At 34.3% G+C, this 15,147-nt stretch overlaps 1 protein-coding gene across 1 annotated transcript; it reads right to left on the bottom strand.

Annotated features, from left to right (window-relative positions):
• Positions 1-6,290: 6,290 nt before the first annotated feature.
• LOC134279998 (membrane protein FAM174-like) lies at positions 6,291-8,144 on the bottom strand. The gene is made up of 2 exons (XM_062762401.1): positions 7,731-8,144; positions 6,291-6,414 (listed from the first exon to the last, which is right to left on the bottom strand). The coding sequence occupies exons 1-2, from the start codon at positions 8,051-8,053 to the stop codon at positions 6,291-6,293; spliced, it is 447 nt and encodes a 148-aa protein (XP_062618385.1). The 5' UTR covers positions 8,054-8,144.
• Positions 8,145-15,147: the final 7,003 nt, after the last annotated feature.

Genomic DNA, 15,147 nt, shown 5'->3' with positions numbered 1-15,147 from the left:
TGGGGAATACTGTGACTGTATTTAAACTTTTATTCGTCTGAGGTCGGATTATGACGGATACTATAATGATTTGAGGAATGACGCTTTACAATTTTGAGTTGATAATTCTTTAACACCTCCTATTTGCATTTATTAAATATTCGAATGTCGTTTCATTATTCGATCGTCGGTCCATTCGACTGTTCGTTGACATCCCTAATATATATAAGAAGAATGGGCGTATTTGGCCTGTGATCTGCAGGAATCATTTTTACGAAACATTTATGGTTTAAATGTCCATGATTTGGTTGGCTGAACATAGCTGGTCAGATTTTACAAACACGTCCATAAGTTTTTTTTTTCAATTAGTTTGAAAGACCATGTAATATTGTAACATCTATGCCCGTTTTTCCTAGGGGTACTATAGTATAACATAGTAATGTTTTACAAAAAATAAACACCTAAAATATTTAATGCATTGATGCATGATAGTGTACATGTACATTATAGAATAGAAGATTAGAATTGATTTCGCTTGAGAACAAAACTGAACCAAAATTTATCAAACTCAAAATTTTAATACATCAGGACATAAAACGAAACTAACAAACTAAATGATTGTTTGCATGAAAAAAAATTAACGCCCAATGCCAGGCTCGAACCAAAAACTTTTCGCTTCAAACGCACTAAACAGGTATCCCTACTTACTTAGCTCTAGCCGCTACGCGTATTTAGATGATCTAAAAAGGACAAAGAAACACCACATTCACACATTTGGATTTTTTGGGAAAAAGTTGCATTTTTCGCGGTCTCTGGGTCTTCTCTCCATTTTTTAAGAATGTGTATTCGTTTCTTTGAATAAAAATACACACAAATCACGTTTCAAAATTATGGAGAGAAGACCCAGAGATAGAAACATTTTAGAAAAACGTGTTTAAAAATGTACCATTTTGTACCAAATGTCTGATCTGGCCCATTTTCAAGTTATTTTTCAGTAAATCAAAGCTCAACTTCGGGAAAATATTTTCCTTTCCTGTTGCACAGGAACCCGATAAATAAAAAGATCATAAAATTTCATGTGACATGTCGATAAAATTTTCACTTTTCAATTACGCCCAGATTCCTGCCGAATGCCAATCAAAAGCGCCCTCTTTCTTTTGAAGAGTTAGAACTAGGGCTTTCAGGGTGTATTCCATGTGACAATACCTTACTTCGGATACCAGCAGTTTTGACCTTTTACAATGTAACGTTGACCTAGAAGTTTGATTTATTGATTGATTGTTAGTGTTGTTTAACGTCCCTCCTGAGATATTTTCACTCATATGGGGACGTCAGCACTTGCTGGTGCAGAGCTGTATATTCTGTCCTATACTTGGCACTGAGTGCCATTGCGTAGGGAGGGAACTTTTTCATGCCAGCACCTACTGAGACACGGGACCTCGATCAGTTTATACAGTCTCATCCTATGGAGCGGTCTTCCCCTATCACAGACCTAGGAGTTTGATTTACTCTTTAAAACTTTAATCTCGGCCATAACTTTTGAACACGAGGCACTAGCGCTTTTATACTTCACAGATGTATTCCTCGTGACAAGACCTTCCTTCGGATACCAACAATTTGACCTTGATCTTGGAGGCTGACTGCATTTAAGAAACTTCAACCCTTGCCATAAGCTGCCAAATGGGTGCATCAGTGCTTCACAAACAAAACTTGTTTTTCCATATAAATATATGACCAATAAATGTATTTTTCAAGACAGCCCTACCCTGGAATAGTTTTTGTGCAACCAGCCCAAGCTGAAATATTCATCAAACTATTAACCATTGCATTAATTAGGTTATGGAGAGGAGGTTGAAAATGTTAAAAGTTAACATTCAGACTGACTGACAGATGAATGCCATTCAATACGTCATCAGAAAAAGCTCACAAGGTAAGGTGAGGTTAAAAACAAAAGGAAAACCTCCGACTTTTAAACATATTTATTAATCACAAGATGGATTGTGAATTTTTTTCTTAATCTAAAGAAACAACAATGACTTAGACATTGATAGAGGCAATAAACTTTGCATCCTTACTGTCAAGAAATAAACTACATATCAACTTGTACTTCAACGAAAAATAGGCAAACTTAATAAACATGATATCAATTTCCTGGTATGATTTCATCTTAATAGAGGAAAGCAAAATGAAACAGTATAGGCATTGCATTATAACTACTGAATGTACAATATAATCCAATACTTGTAGAAAACATAGCATAAATCAGAGACACCACTCAAAACTTCATCTTTATCCTATAAGGCACAGCAATAAATCTGAAAGGTGTCTTTCTGCATTGTTCTCTTTATACTTCATACACTCCATTCCATAAAAAGCAAATAAAACAACCTCTGCATTTTTCTTCCATAATTTCTTTTGTAAAATGACAATATTTAATGTGTTTCATTTTAATACTTTATAGTATAAACTGTATATGGAAATTTCCATTACCTGTAACAGTAAAGTCTTAATAGCAAAAAAAAAAACAAAAGGACACTTTATCTATATTATTCTTGATACAACAGTTAGAAATTTTTGTCCCTGGATAGCTAAGGTTCTCATGTATGTTTTTATTATAGTGAATTTCAACAAATGATATACTTAAAGTATATCTGTTCTCTTAGCAATTATGTTAAGGACAACCAAATGGTACAAACAGAAGCTAGGGGAAGGTTCCTTTCATTTAATGTTTATAACCCAGCTACATATACCTGTCATAGTACAGAGAGATCAAGCAATATTTTAATGTAAATAAATTGTATGAATGATTTCAAAGACAACAAAGAGGCATCATAATCTTTAGAAATAAATAAATAAGTTATATATTCTGTGGAAAAATGAAATTTTTTTTAACAAAGCTATCATGCGTCTTAAAAAGGGTATAAAGCAAACATGGATATACAGCACTATATACCTAGGATTTATTATACATTACACACAATCATGTGTATTACTATAAGTAAAGCTAATCACCACTGTTTGAACTAGCCTTCGTGATGGAATAATCACTGTTCTATGACCATCAAAACAATGCAGAAATTTCTTAGTCTTTTCTGTGGTATTGTATAACAAAATATAGGTTTAACAAAAAAGTATTTTGATTTTTAGCAGAGATATAGAACTCAGATGAATGTAAAGTCAGATCATATGTTGTCATTTGAGGAAATAGTTAAGCAATATTTAAGTTGGGTGTAATCTTAAGAAACATTGATAGACATTACAGGAATGTTTTCTAATGTACAACTAGATTTGTGATTACTAATCTAAGTTTTTCTTACATTTTTATACTGACAAACCTATGTTCAAATATCACTAAATCTATAAGAACTTTTTATAAAAATAAACAATTTTGGTTTCATTAAAGCACCATCACCTGTATTAAATTATGTTCTGATTAGGGACTAAAATATCCGGTAGGATACTGTAAAAAAAAATCAAGGGGCCACATTGCTCACCTGAGTGTTGGTAGAAATTAGAGAAACACATTTAAATAATAAAAATTTCAATGTATGAATTTGTTACTCTTGAGAAAGAGATTTGTTACTTTTTCTTTAAATCTCTATGCTTATATTTGATCCCCTGTTGTGCCCCCACCCTATCCCTGGGGTTAGGTTTGATGGAACTTAAATCTACATAACATGAGGATGCTTTTGTATCAAAAAGACAAATGCTGGCTTTGCTGTTCTACAGAAGAAGGTTCTAAAATTAAAATTCTATATATTCCTACATATTAATATGTTCCCCCTATAATTGTCCCATCCTACCCTTGGGGATATGTTTACTTTGAAAAAAAAAAATTAAATATACTCTGTATAAGGCCAGATAAAATTAATCTTTAGATTCTCATCCTAATTTGCTAAAAAATTGGGGCGGGTGGGCGGATTTTATCTTTTTATTTTTTATAATTGTTAAATTGTAAGTATTAGCAAAACATGGACTCTTCGTACAGATTTTTTAAAAATTATCTTAATGCCAATATGAATAGATTTTATTCTTTTCGTATTTTTTTTAATTTTTAAAGAAGATTCTTGCTTTAAAAAATTAAATGTTAATTAACAAATTATCAAGTATACATATACTGCAAATGCCAAACAAAATGAGGTGGGATACCAATAAATTGTGTATGCATGGCTTTTCATCGGCCTTTCCCCAAACACCTTTTAGTTTTACCAACAAATCCCTCTGTTTTCTGTAAAATATCATAGATTTCCACCTTCCTCATAAATGTGATCATTCTTGAGACTTGACATATATGTTCGACATTAAAATAGGTCATACTTGCAAAATCTATAAAATATTCTGATAAAATATTCTACTGAAAAACCTAGGCCTGAACAGTTTTAAGATTTAACATTTCCTTAGCACTTAACATTCTCTGAAGTCTGCCAACAATGTTTTTTTTTCAAAGCAAAATCACACATAGCTGGGGATTGTTAAACCTTGACCAGGTGTCATTTTCTTCGATTGTCTATTTTTACTTTGTTAAAATCTCTCTCTCAAAAAAAAACTTACTCATGCCAGTGATAGTATCTAGATGTGTTTATGCTATTTTTTCTTCTCTCTCTTTCTCCATACTGACAAATTATCTTTTCCATACATATTTAAACTGCTTTTATTGCCAGAATTTTTCTCCATTCTTCACATGGCTCTTTTTATATAAAATAGCGGCACGCGACTTTTAATGAAGACAGGAGATAACACTTAAACTTGACCGAAATTCTTGCTGAATAAAAATACATGAAAATACTTTTAATACTCAAAAATCAAAAAAAAAACACAGGGGCGGGACATTTTGAGAGGGGCGGGTGGGGATGAGAATCTAAAGATTAATTTTATCTGGCCTAATGTGTGATGAAGCTTTCATTAAAGTTCTTGCACAGTGGTTCTTGAGAAAATTTCAAAAAGGTCATAAAATTTTCACTTATTTTAAGTGATCTCCCCTTGAAATAAGAAATAGGGTGTGGTCCTTTACATAAAATAAAATTAGATTCCTTTCAGGGAATGCTTTGTGGGAATTAAGTTTGGTTGACACTAGCTGAGTGGTTTAAAAATGTGAAAAATTCACAAACCACACATAACAAACAGATATAGAACAACCTTCAATCAGAAAAGCTTACTTGAGCCCTGGGTTCAGGTAAGCTAAAAATATTTCCTCTCTAAGAAAAAACAAAACATTAATACTTAACATTTCTCTAGGAAAATTCTGGACTTTCCGGGTACAAAAAAAAAAATTAAAGTTCATTTGTTTCAAGATGTTCAGATATATACATATTTACAACAAAATACAAAAAAAATCTTCCAAAAATGGAATGGATTTCCTTAACAAAACACACACTTAAAGACAGGGTTATAAATAGAGTACCTTCTTGTAAAATTGTCAAATCAGAGTATTATCAACAACACAAGGCTCTTACACAGAAAATTAAATAAAACACCTGTACAATATTATGTAATACAGTTTGTTATTCCTTAATATAACCAGCACCTTAATTTTTAATAACATCAACAATAAAAAGAAAATGTCAAAATAATTTTCAATTATACATCATTGCTTTCATCAAAAGCTTACAACACAACACACTGAATTATGCTTTCTTCATGAAATTGATGCTGATCATGTAGTTACAAATAAAAAAAATGCAGTACATGACACAAAGTGAAAAGTGATCCTCCAAGATTTTACATAGAGTACCTAGTACAGAAAAAACAATTAGTTCCCAAAATCAATCATTAGAATTAACAGTATAATTGACTTTTACATCATATTCTTAATAACAAAAGTGATTTATCATTCAAGAATTTCAAGCATATCTTTCATGTGTTCATTTACATACATAGTAACTTCCTCATTAAGCAAAAGTCAACTGATTTATATCCATAATGTCTCTACTTTAATCAAAATATCTAAAGCTTCTCTAGAAATCTACTTCTCTGCTTTGCTTGAGTAGCTCAAAGATTATTAAACCATTTGCTCATAAGATCTCATCAGTTCTGAGATATCCCAGTATCTGAATTGAGAACATAAAATATGATTTAACACTTTTTGTAGCTATATAACAAGCAACTATTTACTCTGTCTATTTGCACAATCAAAAGTACCTATGCTTTATTTGATATACACTTGCAAAAACAATTTTTAATATAACTCCCAGTTCTTTCAGTTCTTTCGCTGAGAATGCATATAGAAATATTAAAGTGTGAAGGGCATAACTTTATGTTTTGTATTCTGTTCTATTTCACCTCAGATAAGGGAGATTCATTTTTCCGTCTGTTCATTTCAACACAGTAGTATCTTCATCATCGTCGTCGTCATCTGCGTCGAGTGGCGCCATCTCAATCTGTCCCACGTCCGTAATCAATCCATACTTCTTTGACTTGTTCCTCTTTCTTCTCACTCTTATGTCAAAAATCAAACTTAATTAATAAATATTTCATAATTCACAAATAATTGAAGTACTTATGGTTATTTTGAAAGAAAAAAAATAAAACCCACATCACCAGAACACTGATTTTTTACATTGTTTTAAATTTCAATTGATACAATTACAGAACAAGCAATATGTTTAATTAAGAATTAAAATTCTGATATAAAAAAAAATGCAAAATAAAATTTTCATGTTTAATAATGCAGTAACAGATGATTAAAACTGCAGACAATTGAGGTGATCTCAATACATGCACACGTAGGAATTTAGGCTGGACTGAGGACATCGGCCTGGATAGCTCAGTGGTTAGAGTACCTGACTAGAAATACAGGGGTCCAGAGTTCGATTCCCCGTCCAGCCATATATTTTTATTTATATGTATTTATGAATTTTCAATGTATGTTTACTCAATCCTCCTTTACATACAGTACTGTGGTTAGAGTTTCTGCTCCAAATTTGTGGAGTAAGGAGTTGATCCTTATGTCATGGGTTCAAATTCCACCATGGGATGAGGAGTCTGGACCTTGGGATGAGACATTGTAAACTGTGTCCCGTGTTGCACTAGATGCTGGCATGTAAAAGATCCCTTACTCAGAGTTCTTGAAATCTTTCGGTCCTGTCGGCAAGACCGATAAAAACAACCAAGACAGTTAGACCGATCACTTTACGTTCTGTGTCAGTCCAAATGACCAGTAGATGTTGAGAAAGCAACTTGCAAAAATCCGACTAAATTTCGTACAAATTACCTATAACCGACCGATCACAATCTGTTAAACGCTTTTCAGTATCTCGTAATGGCTTCCTCGATGAACACAAGTACCAAACTATGATTGATTAATTGTTTTAACAAGTTTTTGATGGCGATAAGGTATTAGCCAGGTGAGAAAAATGAACTAGATTAAAAACTTATGAAGAAAATTGACCTCACACAAAAATTCAACGAAATTTGTTATACGATGATCAAATTCGCATGAAGTATGCAGTGTGTATATGACGGAGGGACCGCGAAATGTAATGATGATAAAATTCAAATACAGTTTTAATCTTCTTTAAATTATGTTTAATTATTTTGTTGGACTGCTGAGCATAGGACAAAATTTGCAGCTCTCCACCAGCAAGTGGTGGCGTCTCCATGAGTGAAAAATTCTCAAGAGGGTCTTTACACAACAAACGATCAATACATCCTTTATAAGCACTTGCACACATAAACACTTTGCAATCATTACACCCGATTGCTGAAGAATTTAAGTAAGAATCACACTAACATGAGCAGATAAGTGAACATACCTCCAGGCTCTAATTCCGAAGTATACCACCACAATGGCAGTGAGGCCTATCAACACATAAAATGCCCTCATCAACATCCCTTTGTTTTCTTTAAAGTTAAAAAAGCTACCATCTCCCACATTTTCTGTTCCATTCTTTGCTGTTTCATTGGCACCTGGTTTCGGTGTAGTCGTGCTTAATGTCGATGTACTGCTTTTGGGAGATGCAGTGCTTTCACCCGTGGCTTTATCCGCACTGTCACAAGGAATAACTGTCAAAATTACAATAATGAGGGAAATGTAAATAATTTTTGATGTCATGTTGACTGAACACTGTAATGTCATGATTTGACAAGTGAGTCAAGGCGTAAATATCACTCCAACATGAATAACAACATTTTTTCGACACATCACAAGATTCGACGGAAGTGATATGACGAGTAGGCATTAACTTGTACAATGCTTGAGTCGTGCAAAAATGTTGAATTATATTTTGAAAAATTTAAGCCTTCTTTATAGGGTTTGTAGAAGAAAATAAATTTGTTTATAATATGTTATAATATTTTGCACCCATATAATTAAAATATTCAACATATATACAATTCATTTTTTACGACTATAAATCGGCTGGTTTATCTAAATTGGACATTTTGGCGCAAAAATTGAAAAACAATATTCTCAGTAATTTCTTATTATGGAGTATAAAACTTGTAGTCAGTCACCATAAAACTGTTAGGTGTGTCACATAAATGACACCGACATTTTAAAAAACTGCATTAGATTTATCACTTCGTTCCTTCTTTGATAATGTAAGCAGCTGGTGTGTGATGATACATAGATATTGTGGTCTGTGGATGTTTTTCCATAGGTACAGCAATGGTTGACAGTAGGGAGAAGGAAGAATTTCTTAAACTTGCAGTGGATTTGCTACAGCTCAGCAAGACTGATCAGGTAGGAAAAGAGAGTATAGCCAGACTGCTGGAAATTCTTAATGATTGTACATTGTTTAACGTCCCTCAAGAGAATTTTTCACTCACAGTCATATGGAGACGCCACCTCTTGCCGGTGGAGAGCTGCAAATTTTGTCCTATACTGGGCACTCAGGGCCATTGAGCAAGGAGGGATCTTTTTTGTGCCAGCATCTACTGCGACCTCAGGGCTCGACATTAACTTTTTTTCCTACTTGTCCATTTGGACAAGTGACCAAGACATTTACTTGTCCGAATTTCAACTTCACTTGTCCGAAAATTTTTCAATAAAGTTCAATAGTTTCAACTTGAAAATTAAAATAAAGTCCTTTTATTTACACATATCATGCGCTTGATTGATTCTTGATGTTATTGATAAATACAACAGACACATAAAACGAAATTTAATTTAGGCTTTCTGTCCTGACAATAACATAAATGTCCACAAGTGAACCTGTCAATATCAAACAATATTCACAACTCGATTCGTATCTTCCATGACTTTTCAGTAGTATGCAATCAGGGCTCCCACTGGACCGAAAATATTTTTCGCCACTTTTCGCGACACAATCTTTAAGGAAAGGCATACGTACATCTGATTTCTCGACAATGCAATGCACTTTTTTTTAATTCAATTTTTTTTATTATGTTTATCTGACACAGACATTGTTTCAAAATTGTAATGTTTAAAGCTTATGGTAGTATCCATTTAAAAAACGAAAAAAATAATAATGTTGGAATTACACAATTAATTTGATATTGTATTGATATCAGCCAACTCTTGACAGAAAATGTCCTCTTGTTTACATTTTTTTTTTCACCTGGGAAGGGGGGGGGGCTCCAGACCTAGTAAAATATGACATTTTTTAAAAATAGAAATTTTCATTTTTTCATTAATTAAATTGTGAAGAGAAGTAAATTAAAAAGAAATGAAAATTAGGTTTGAAACTTGACTTTATTTTAACAACTTGGAGACTCCAGGGTTTAATATGCAAGCTCATGTTATTGTAAATAATTCAGTGTAATTTACTAACTAAAGTTAATTCTGTTTCCAAACCAATTTCTGTTTAATTCTTTGTCAGTTAACGGTATAATAATGTACACATTTTTCAATTTTCAGTAGGTAAAATTTGAAGCCATTCTTTACAATTTTCATCATGTTTCGATCCTACTTTCGGTTTAAAAAGAAACGATCTACATCATGTACATAGATCCAGATTTTGTTGATAAAAATCTTTTATTTATTAACTTCATCTCCCATTAACACTTTATCCCCCCTTGTTTAATCCAAATTATATCATTTCAAGCAATTTTGTATCCCTTTATTGCCCCAGGCTAGTTACCTAGTCAGCATTGTTCGTTCAAGCGAGACGTGATTTCCTACATGTAGGTTTCAGTTTTCACACCTCTGCTGCATTAATTAAGTAAACAAAGGGACTTATCTGTGTACATTGAATAAACAAAGGAGCTAAACGGGACTACATAAATTTTGTACATGGTACATCTAAAAAAATAATTTTCGCCACTTATGAATTTCTTTTCGCCACTTTTGAAAAAAATTCGCAATTGGCGACAATGGCGAATCACAGCTCGAGCCCTGTATGCAATTAGTGAACTTAATTCGATCCCGATCGAATGTGAACTCAATATTAATATAGCGATACATATCGGGATCGAAGTTTAGATTTTATGTACAGCATCCGTCTTGAGACTACCGAATTAGCTCAACCAATTGGATTTAGCTTTCAACAGCCGTTCTTTTTATTATTTAGAGACCCCTTTACATTAAAATGCACTTGTTCAATCGGACAAGTGCCCAGCAATATTCACTTGTCCGTATTTATTTTTCATTTGTACCGGACAAGCGGACAAGCGTTAATGTCGAGCCCTGGACCTCGGTTTATGCAGTCTCATCCAAAGGACCGGTCTCCATGTCCCACGATGGGATTCGTACTTGCGACATAAGGATTGACTCCTTACTTCACGACTTCGAGAGCAGACGCTCTAAGCAGCGGGTGACGATGATAAAATGTTGCAGATTTAGAACTCGCTCATCAGAAAAAAAATGGGATTGATGACTAGACAGTAATCCGAGATTCTTCTGACTCTTACACTGCTTGTCCATTGCACATGCCACAATATAAAATCAGGCCTGGTGTAAAAGTCAAAGTAATCTCGGATGAACATGGAAAAATAAATAGAGAAATACCACATTTTTGTGGACAATAAACAGGTAAATAATTTATTGTCCCCAGCTGAAAGTGAGGGATATTAATTTCGGTCTGACTCTGTCTGTCTGTCTGTAGTTCTGTCTGCGTGTAACGCTTTCAGTTCCATGTGATTACATCTTCGAGAAGCCCTTGATCTTTTGCAATTAAATTTTGCACAATAACTCTCCATGGCCTAAGGAAGATTAGTTTTGGTTTTGAGGTCCAAAAGTCAAGGTCATAAATTTAAAAAAAATCTGTCTGTTTTATAAGTTTTGTTTCCACACAATATCTCAATAAATCTTTCAGCTTTTGCATGTTTTGCGATTGTATTTTATCATGTTTATTACACAACTCCCTTATGGCTTAAAGAGACCCAATCTAATCCAATAATATACAGTTATTGACTCTGTGGTGAATATAGCTTTTAGATTATTTACTTGAGAATTAAGAAAGGGTCTTTGGAAAACATTCATCCCCTTGTTCACTTGAATTATAATTAGTTTATATACAGTCTATCATGTTATCATCAGGCCATCTGTTTTTACAGGTAAATTTGATTCTGTATCGTAAACAAATGCTGTTACATGTTTTAATTGTGATAATGTGATACCATTAGATCTTTTTATTTAATTTTTTTCAGGAGGTGTGTTGGTTGGGATCCCTATATCAGACTTTCCTCATCACAAGAGGTAGATGTACCTCGACAGATCAGTATCAGCAGTTCTTGTCTGGAATAAAGCGAGTTGTAAAGACCAACATTCTGGACTACAGCATTGTCACTGTCAGGGAACTACTGGACAGTCCCAGAAATCTCACCGTGGACTGCACGGCTACCAGTAAAACTGTCAGAGAGCTAGATAGGTATTGACCAATGTCAGGGTTCAAAATTTGCTGTATACAAGTTGCAAACATGCCAGTTAAATTATCATAATTGTGAATTGACAATTTTTTATACTAGCATAAAAAAAATGTGAGTTGATTTTTAACAAGGCAACTAAGTAATTATATAAAATCCAGTAATCATCATGCTTATGAAGTTCGTGTCCTGCCCTTAAATCTTGGTGACCTTTGATTTTAGGAAGATTTTATCTGGGAGGTTTGTTTACACCTGTGAGTCAAAAGGATGGACTAGCTGTCATTCACCTGGAGGATAACACAGGATCCATTCCCTGTCAGGTATTACTATGACAGACCACATATTACACAGGATCTATTCCCTGTCAGGTATTACTATGACAAACCACATATAACACGGAATCTATTCCCTGTCAGGTATTACTATGACAAACCACATATAACACAAGATCTATTCCCTGTCAGGTATTACCATGACAGACCACATATAACACAGGATCTATTCCCTGTCAGGTATTACGATGACAAACCACATATAACACAGGATCTATTCCCTGTCAGGTATTACCATGACAGACCACATATAACACAGGATCTATTCCCTGTCAGGTATTACCATGACAGACCACATATAACACAGGATCTATTCCCTGTCAGGTATTCTGTGACAGACCACATATAACACAGGATCTATTCCCTGTCAGGTATTACTATGACAGACCACATATAACACAGGATCTATTCCCTGTCAGGTATTACTACGACAGACCACATATAACACAGGATCTATTCCCTGTCAGGTATTACTATGACAAACCACATATAACACAGGATCTATTCCCTGTCAGGTATTACTACGACAGACCACATATAACACAGGATCTATTCCCTGTCAGGTATTACTATGACAGACCACATATAACACAGGATCTATTCCCTGTCAGGTATTACTATGACAAACCACATATAACACAGGATCTATTCCCTGTCAGGTATTACTACGACAGACCACATATAACACAGGATCCATTCCCTGTCAGGTATTACTATGACAGACCACATATAACACAGGATCTATTCCCTGTCAGGTATTACGACAAACCACATATAACACAGGATCCATTCCCTGTCAGGTATTACTACGACAGACCACATATAACACAGGATCTATTCCCTGTCAGGTATTACTATGACAAACCACATATAACACAGTCAACCTAAATAAATAGAGAAACAATGTCAAATACAGTTGCAAATTTTGTTGTTACTACCACAATAACTTGAAACAATAGACAAATAATTTTTTTTACTCTGCACAAAACTACAACTAAGCCCACTCTGTAGTTGCCCTGCTGTTGTGTTTATTTTATTAGAATATTTTCTGTATCATTTCCTTTTTTGCTATTCAAAGATTCTCAGAATGGCTAATTGTATTCAGCGCGTCGGCGTGCCAGCGCGTTCATCTCATCCCACTATCACACAAGTATTTTCTCATTGCATTAAAACACTTAAATGACAGCGATTTTATTTATAATTTAAGCATTATCGGCTATATTCAAGTCGACACCCCGTGCCCGATGTATTTTTTTGGTTAGGTGGATCCAGAAAATTTTCTTTAGAAGGTGGTGGCTCAAATCGGAAGGGGAAAAGGATTTGAGACATAGCTTTAGTAATTTTACTATGTCAATTTAAAAAAATAAAATTTCCAGGGATCCGGATCTCCTTTGATCCATGCATGTCCAAATACGATTTGTTCAAGTGTAATCCGAAATTTATTGCATTTTTTTTAGTTGACTTAATTTTCTCTTTCTCTCTCTCTCTCTACATACATATTATATATTAATAGTTATATCTCCAAATTTTAACGATAGCATTAAAAAACATTTAGTGTTTTTTTTATAAATCAACTTTATGCATAACACATAGGGATGAATCGGGGTGGGGGGGGGGGGGGGGGGGCTTATAAAGATGGACATCATATAGGTATTCAACATTGGGGCATAGGTTCATTTAGTCCCCCCCCTTCCCCCAACTCTCATCAGGCAAGGCAGTGTAGTCCTAGAAGAAGAATAAGTGGTAGTGTAAGTGGTAAGTTTGAAAGAAAAAAATTGGTACTGAAAGAAGTCCCCCCCCCCCCCCCTCACGAAATAGGATTTTCTTGTTTGGACAATAGACACCTTTTACTTTTTTGGGGGGGGGGGGGTTGCTTGCTAAGATTTTTCAGGTTCGAAATTTATTTTTTTTCTTTCACCTACCCCCCCCCCCCCTTTCAATTTGCTTCCGACGCCAATGTAACAAATTAAAATTACCAGTATTACATTATGACTCTATACTCTAGAGTTTAACCTCCTTTTAAAGACTTGATTTTCATGGCAATAAGCTACCATACATTGGTATAAGTGTTTGAACAAGATGCCTTGTTTCTTTTAAAAATAATACTACTAAAGATTAACTTGTCTTTATTAGAGGATGGGAAGTAACTTTAGTTACAGAAATGGTTTTGCTATTAATAGCCCTTTTAGACAAACTTTAGGTCAGAAAAATACTTTAAAATTTATTGAAAATAGAACAGAGGAAAAGTCTTACTTTTTTTGGCATATCATTCCAAGGTTACGGTGATCAAAACAACCTTACCTTTTTGACTCTGTAGAATCTTTTTAGCTCACCTGAGCCAAAGGCTCAAGTGAGCTTTTCTGATCACAATTTGTCCGTTGTCTGTCGTTGTCGTCGTTGTCGTTGTTGTTGTCGTCGTCGTCATCGTTGTCGGCGTTGTCGTTGTAAACTTTTCACATTTTCGTCTTCTTCTCAAGAACCACTGGGCCAATTTCAACCAAACTTGCCATAAAGTATCCTTAGGTGAAGGGGATTCAGGTTTGTTCAAATGAAGGGCCATGCCCTCTTTCAAGGGGAGATAATTAGGAATTAGTGAAAAAGCAATGGTGTATTTTAAAAATCTTCTTCTCAAGAACCACTTGGCCAAGAAAGATGAAACTCATAGTGAAGTATCCTCAGGTGGTGTAAATTCAAGTTTGTTCAAATCAAGACCCCTGGGGCAAGGGTGGGGCCGTAATGGATGAGTAAAGTTTACATAAGAATACACCAGAAAACCTTTAAAATTTAAAAATCTTCTTCCCCAGATCCCATAGGCAATAGAGCTGTGAGTAATTACATTAATGTGCAAGTAACCTTATGTAGTGCACATTCAATTTTGTCTAGTTTGTGGCCGTACGAAATGATACATGTATCAACAGATTATACCTTTATTTTTTTTTCGATCGGGCGCGGTGTACCAAATAAATGAAAACGAGACACGTCAGCCATTTTTGATGTGGACGGCGAAGAAGTAACTGAAGTAAAGTGAAATTTAGTGTTTACACGGGTGTGAAACAAAAGCATTCATTGCCGA

The sequence above is a fragment of the Saccostrea cucullata genome, unplaced genomic scaffold, assembly GCF_032062105.1.
Source record: "Saccostrea cucullata isolate Sc308-1 unplaced genomic scaffold, CSIRO_AGI_Scuc_v1 ctg14591, whole genome shotgun sequence".
In the NCBI taxonomy this organism is placed as follows: domain Eukaryota; kingdom Metazoa; phylum Mollusca; class Bivalvia; order Ostreida; family Ostreidae; genus Saccostrea; species Saccostrea cuccullata.
This window is presented reverse-complemented; position numbering and strand designations above follow the sequence as displayed.

What these genes read in the sequence shown, in the direction of transcription:
- LOC134279998 (XM_062762401.1), bottom strand. Translation starts at nt 8,053, where the DNA reads ATGACATTACAGTGTTCAGTCAACATGACATCAAAAATTATTTACATT. An exon ending in TTCGGAATTAGAGCCTGGAG is followed by an intron (nt 6,415 to 7,730) that starts GTATGTTCACTT and finishes TTTTGACATAAG; the next exon opens with AGTGAGAAGAAAGAGGAACA.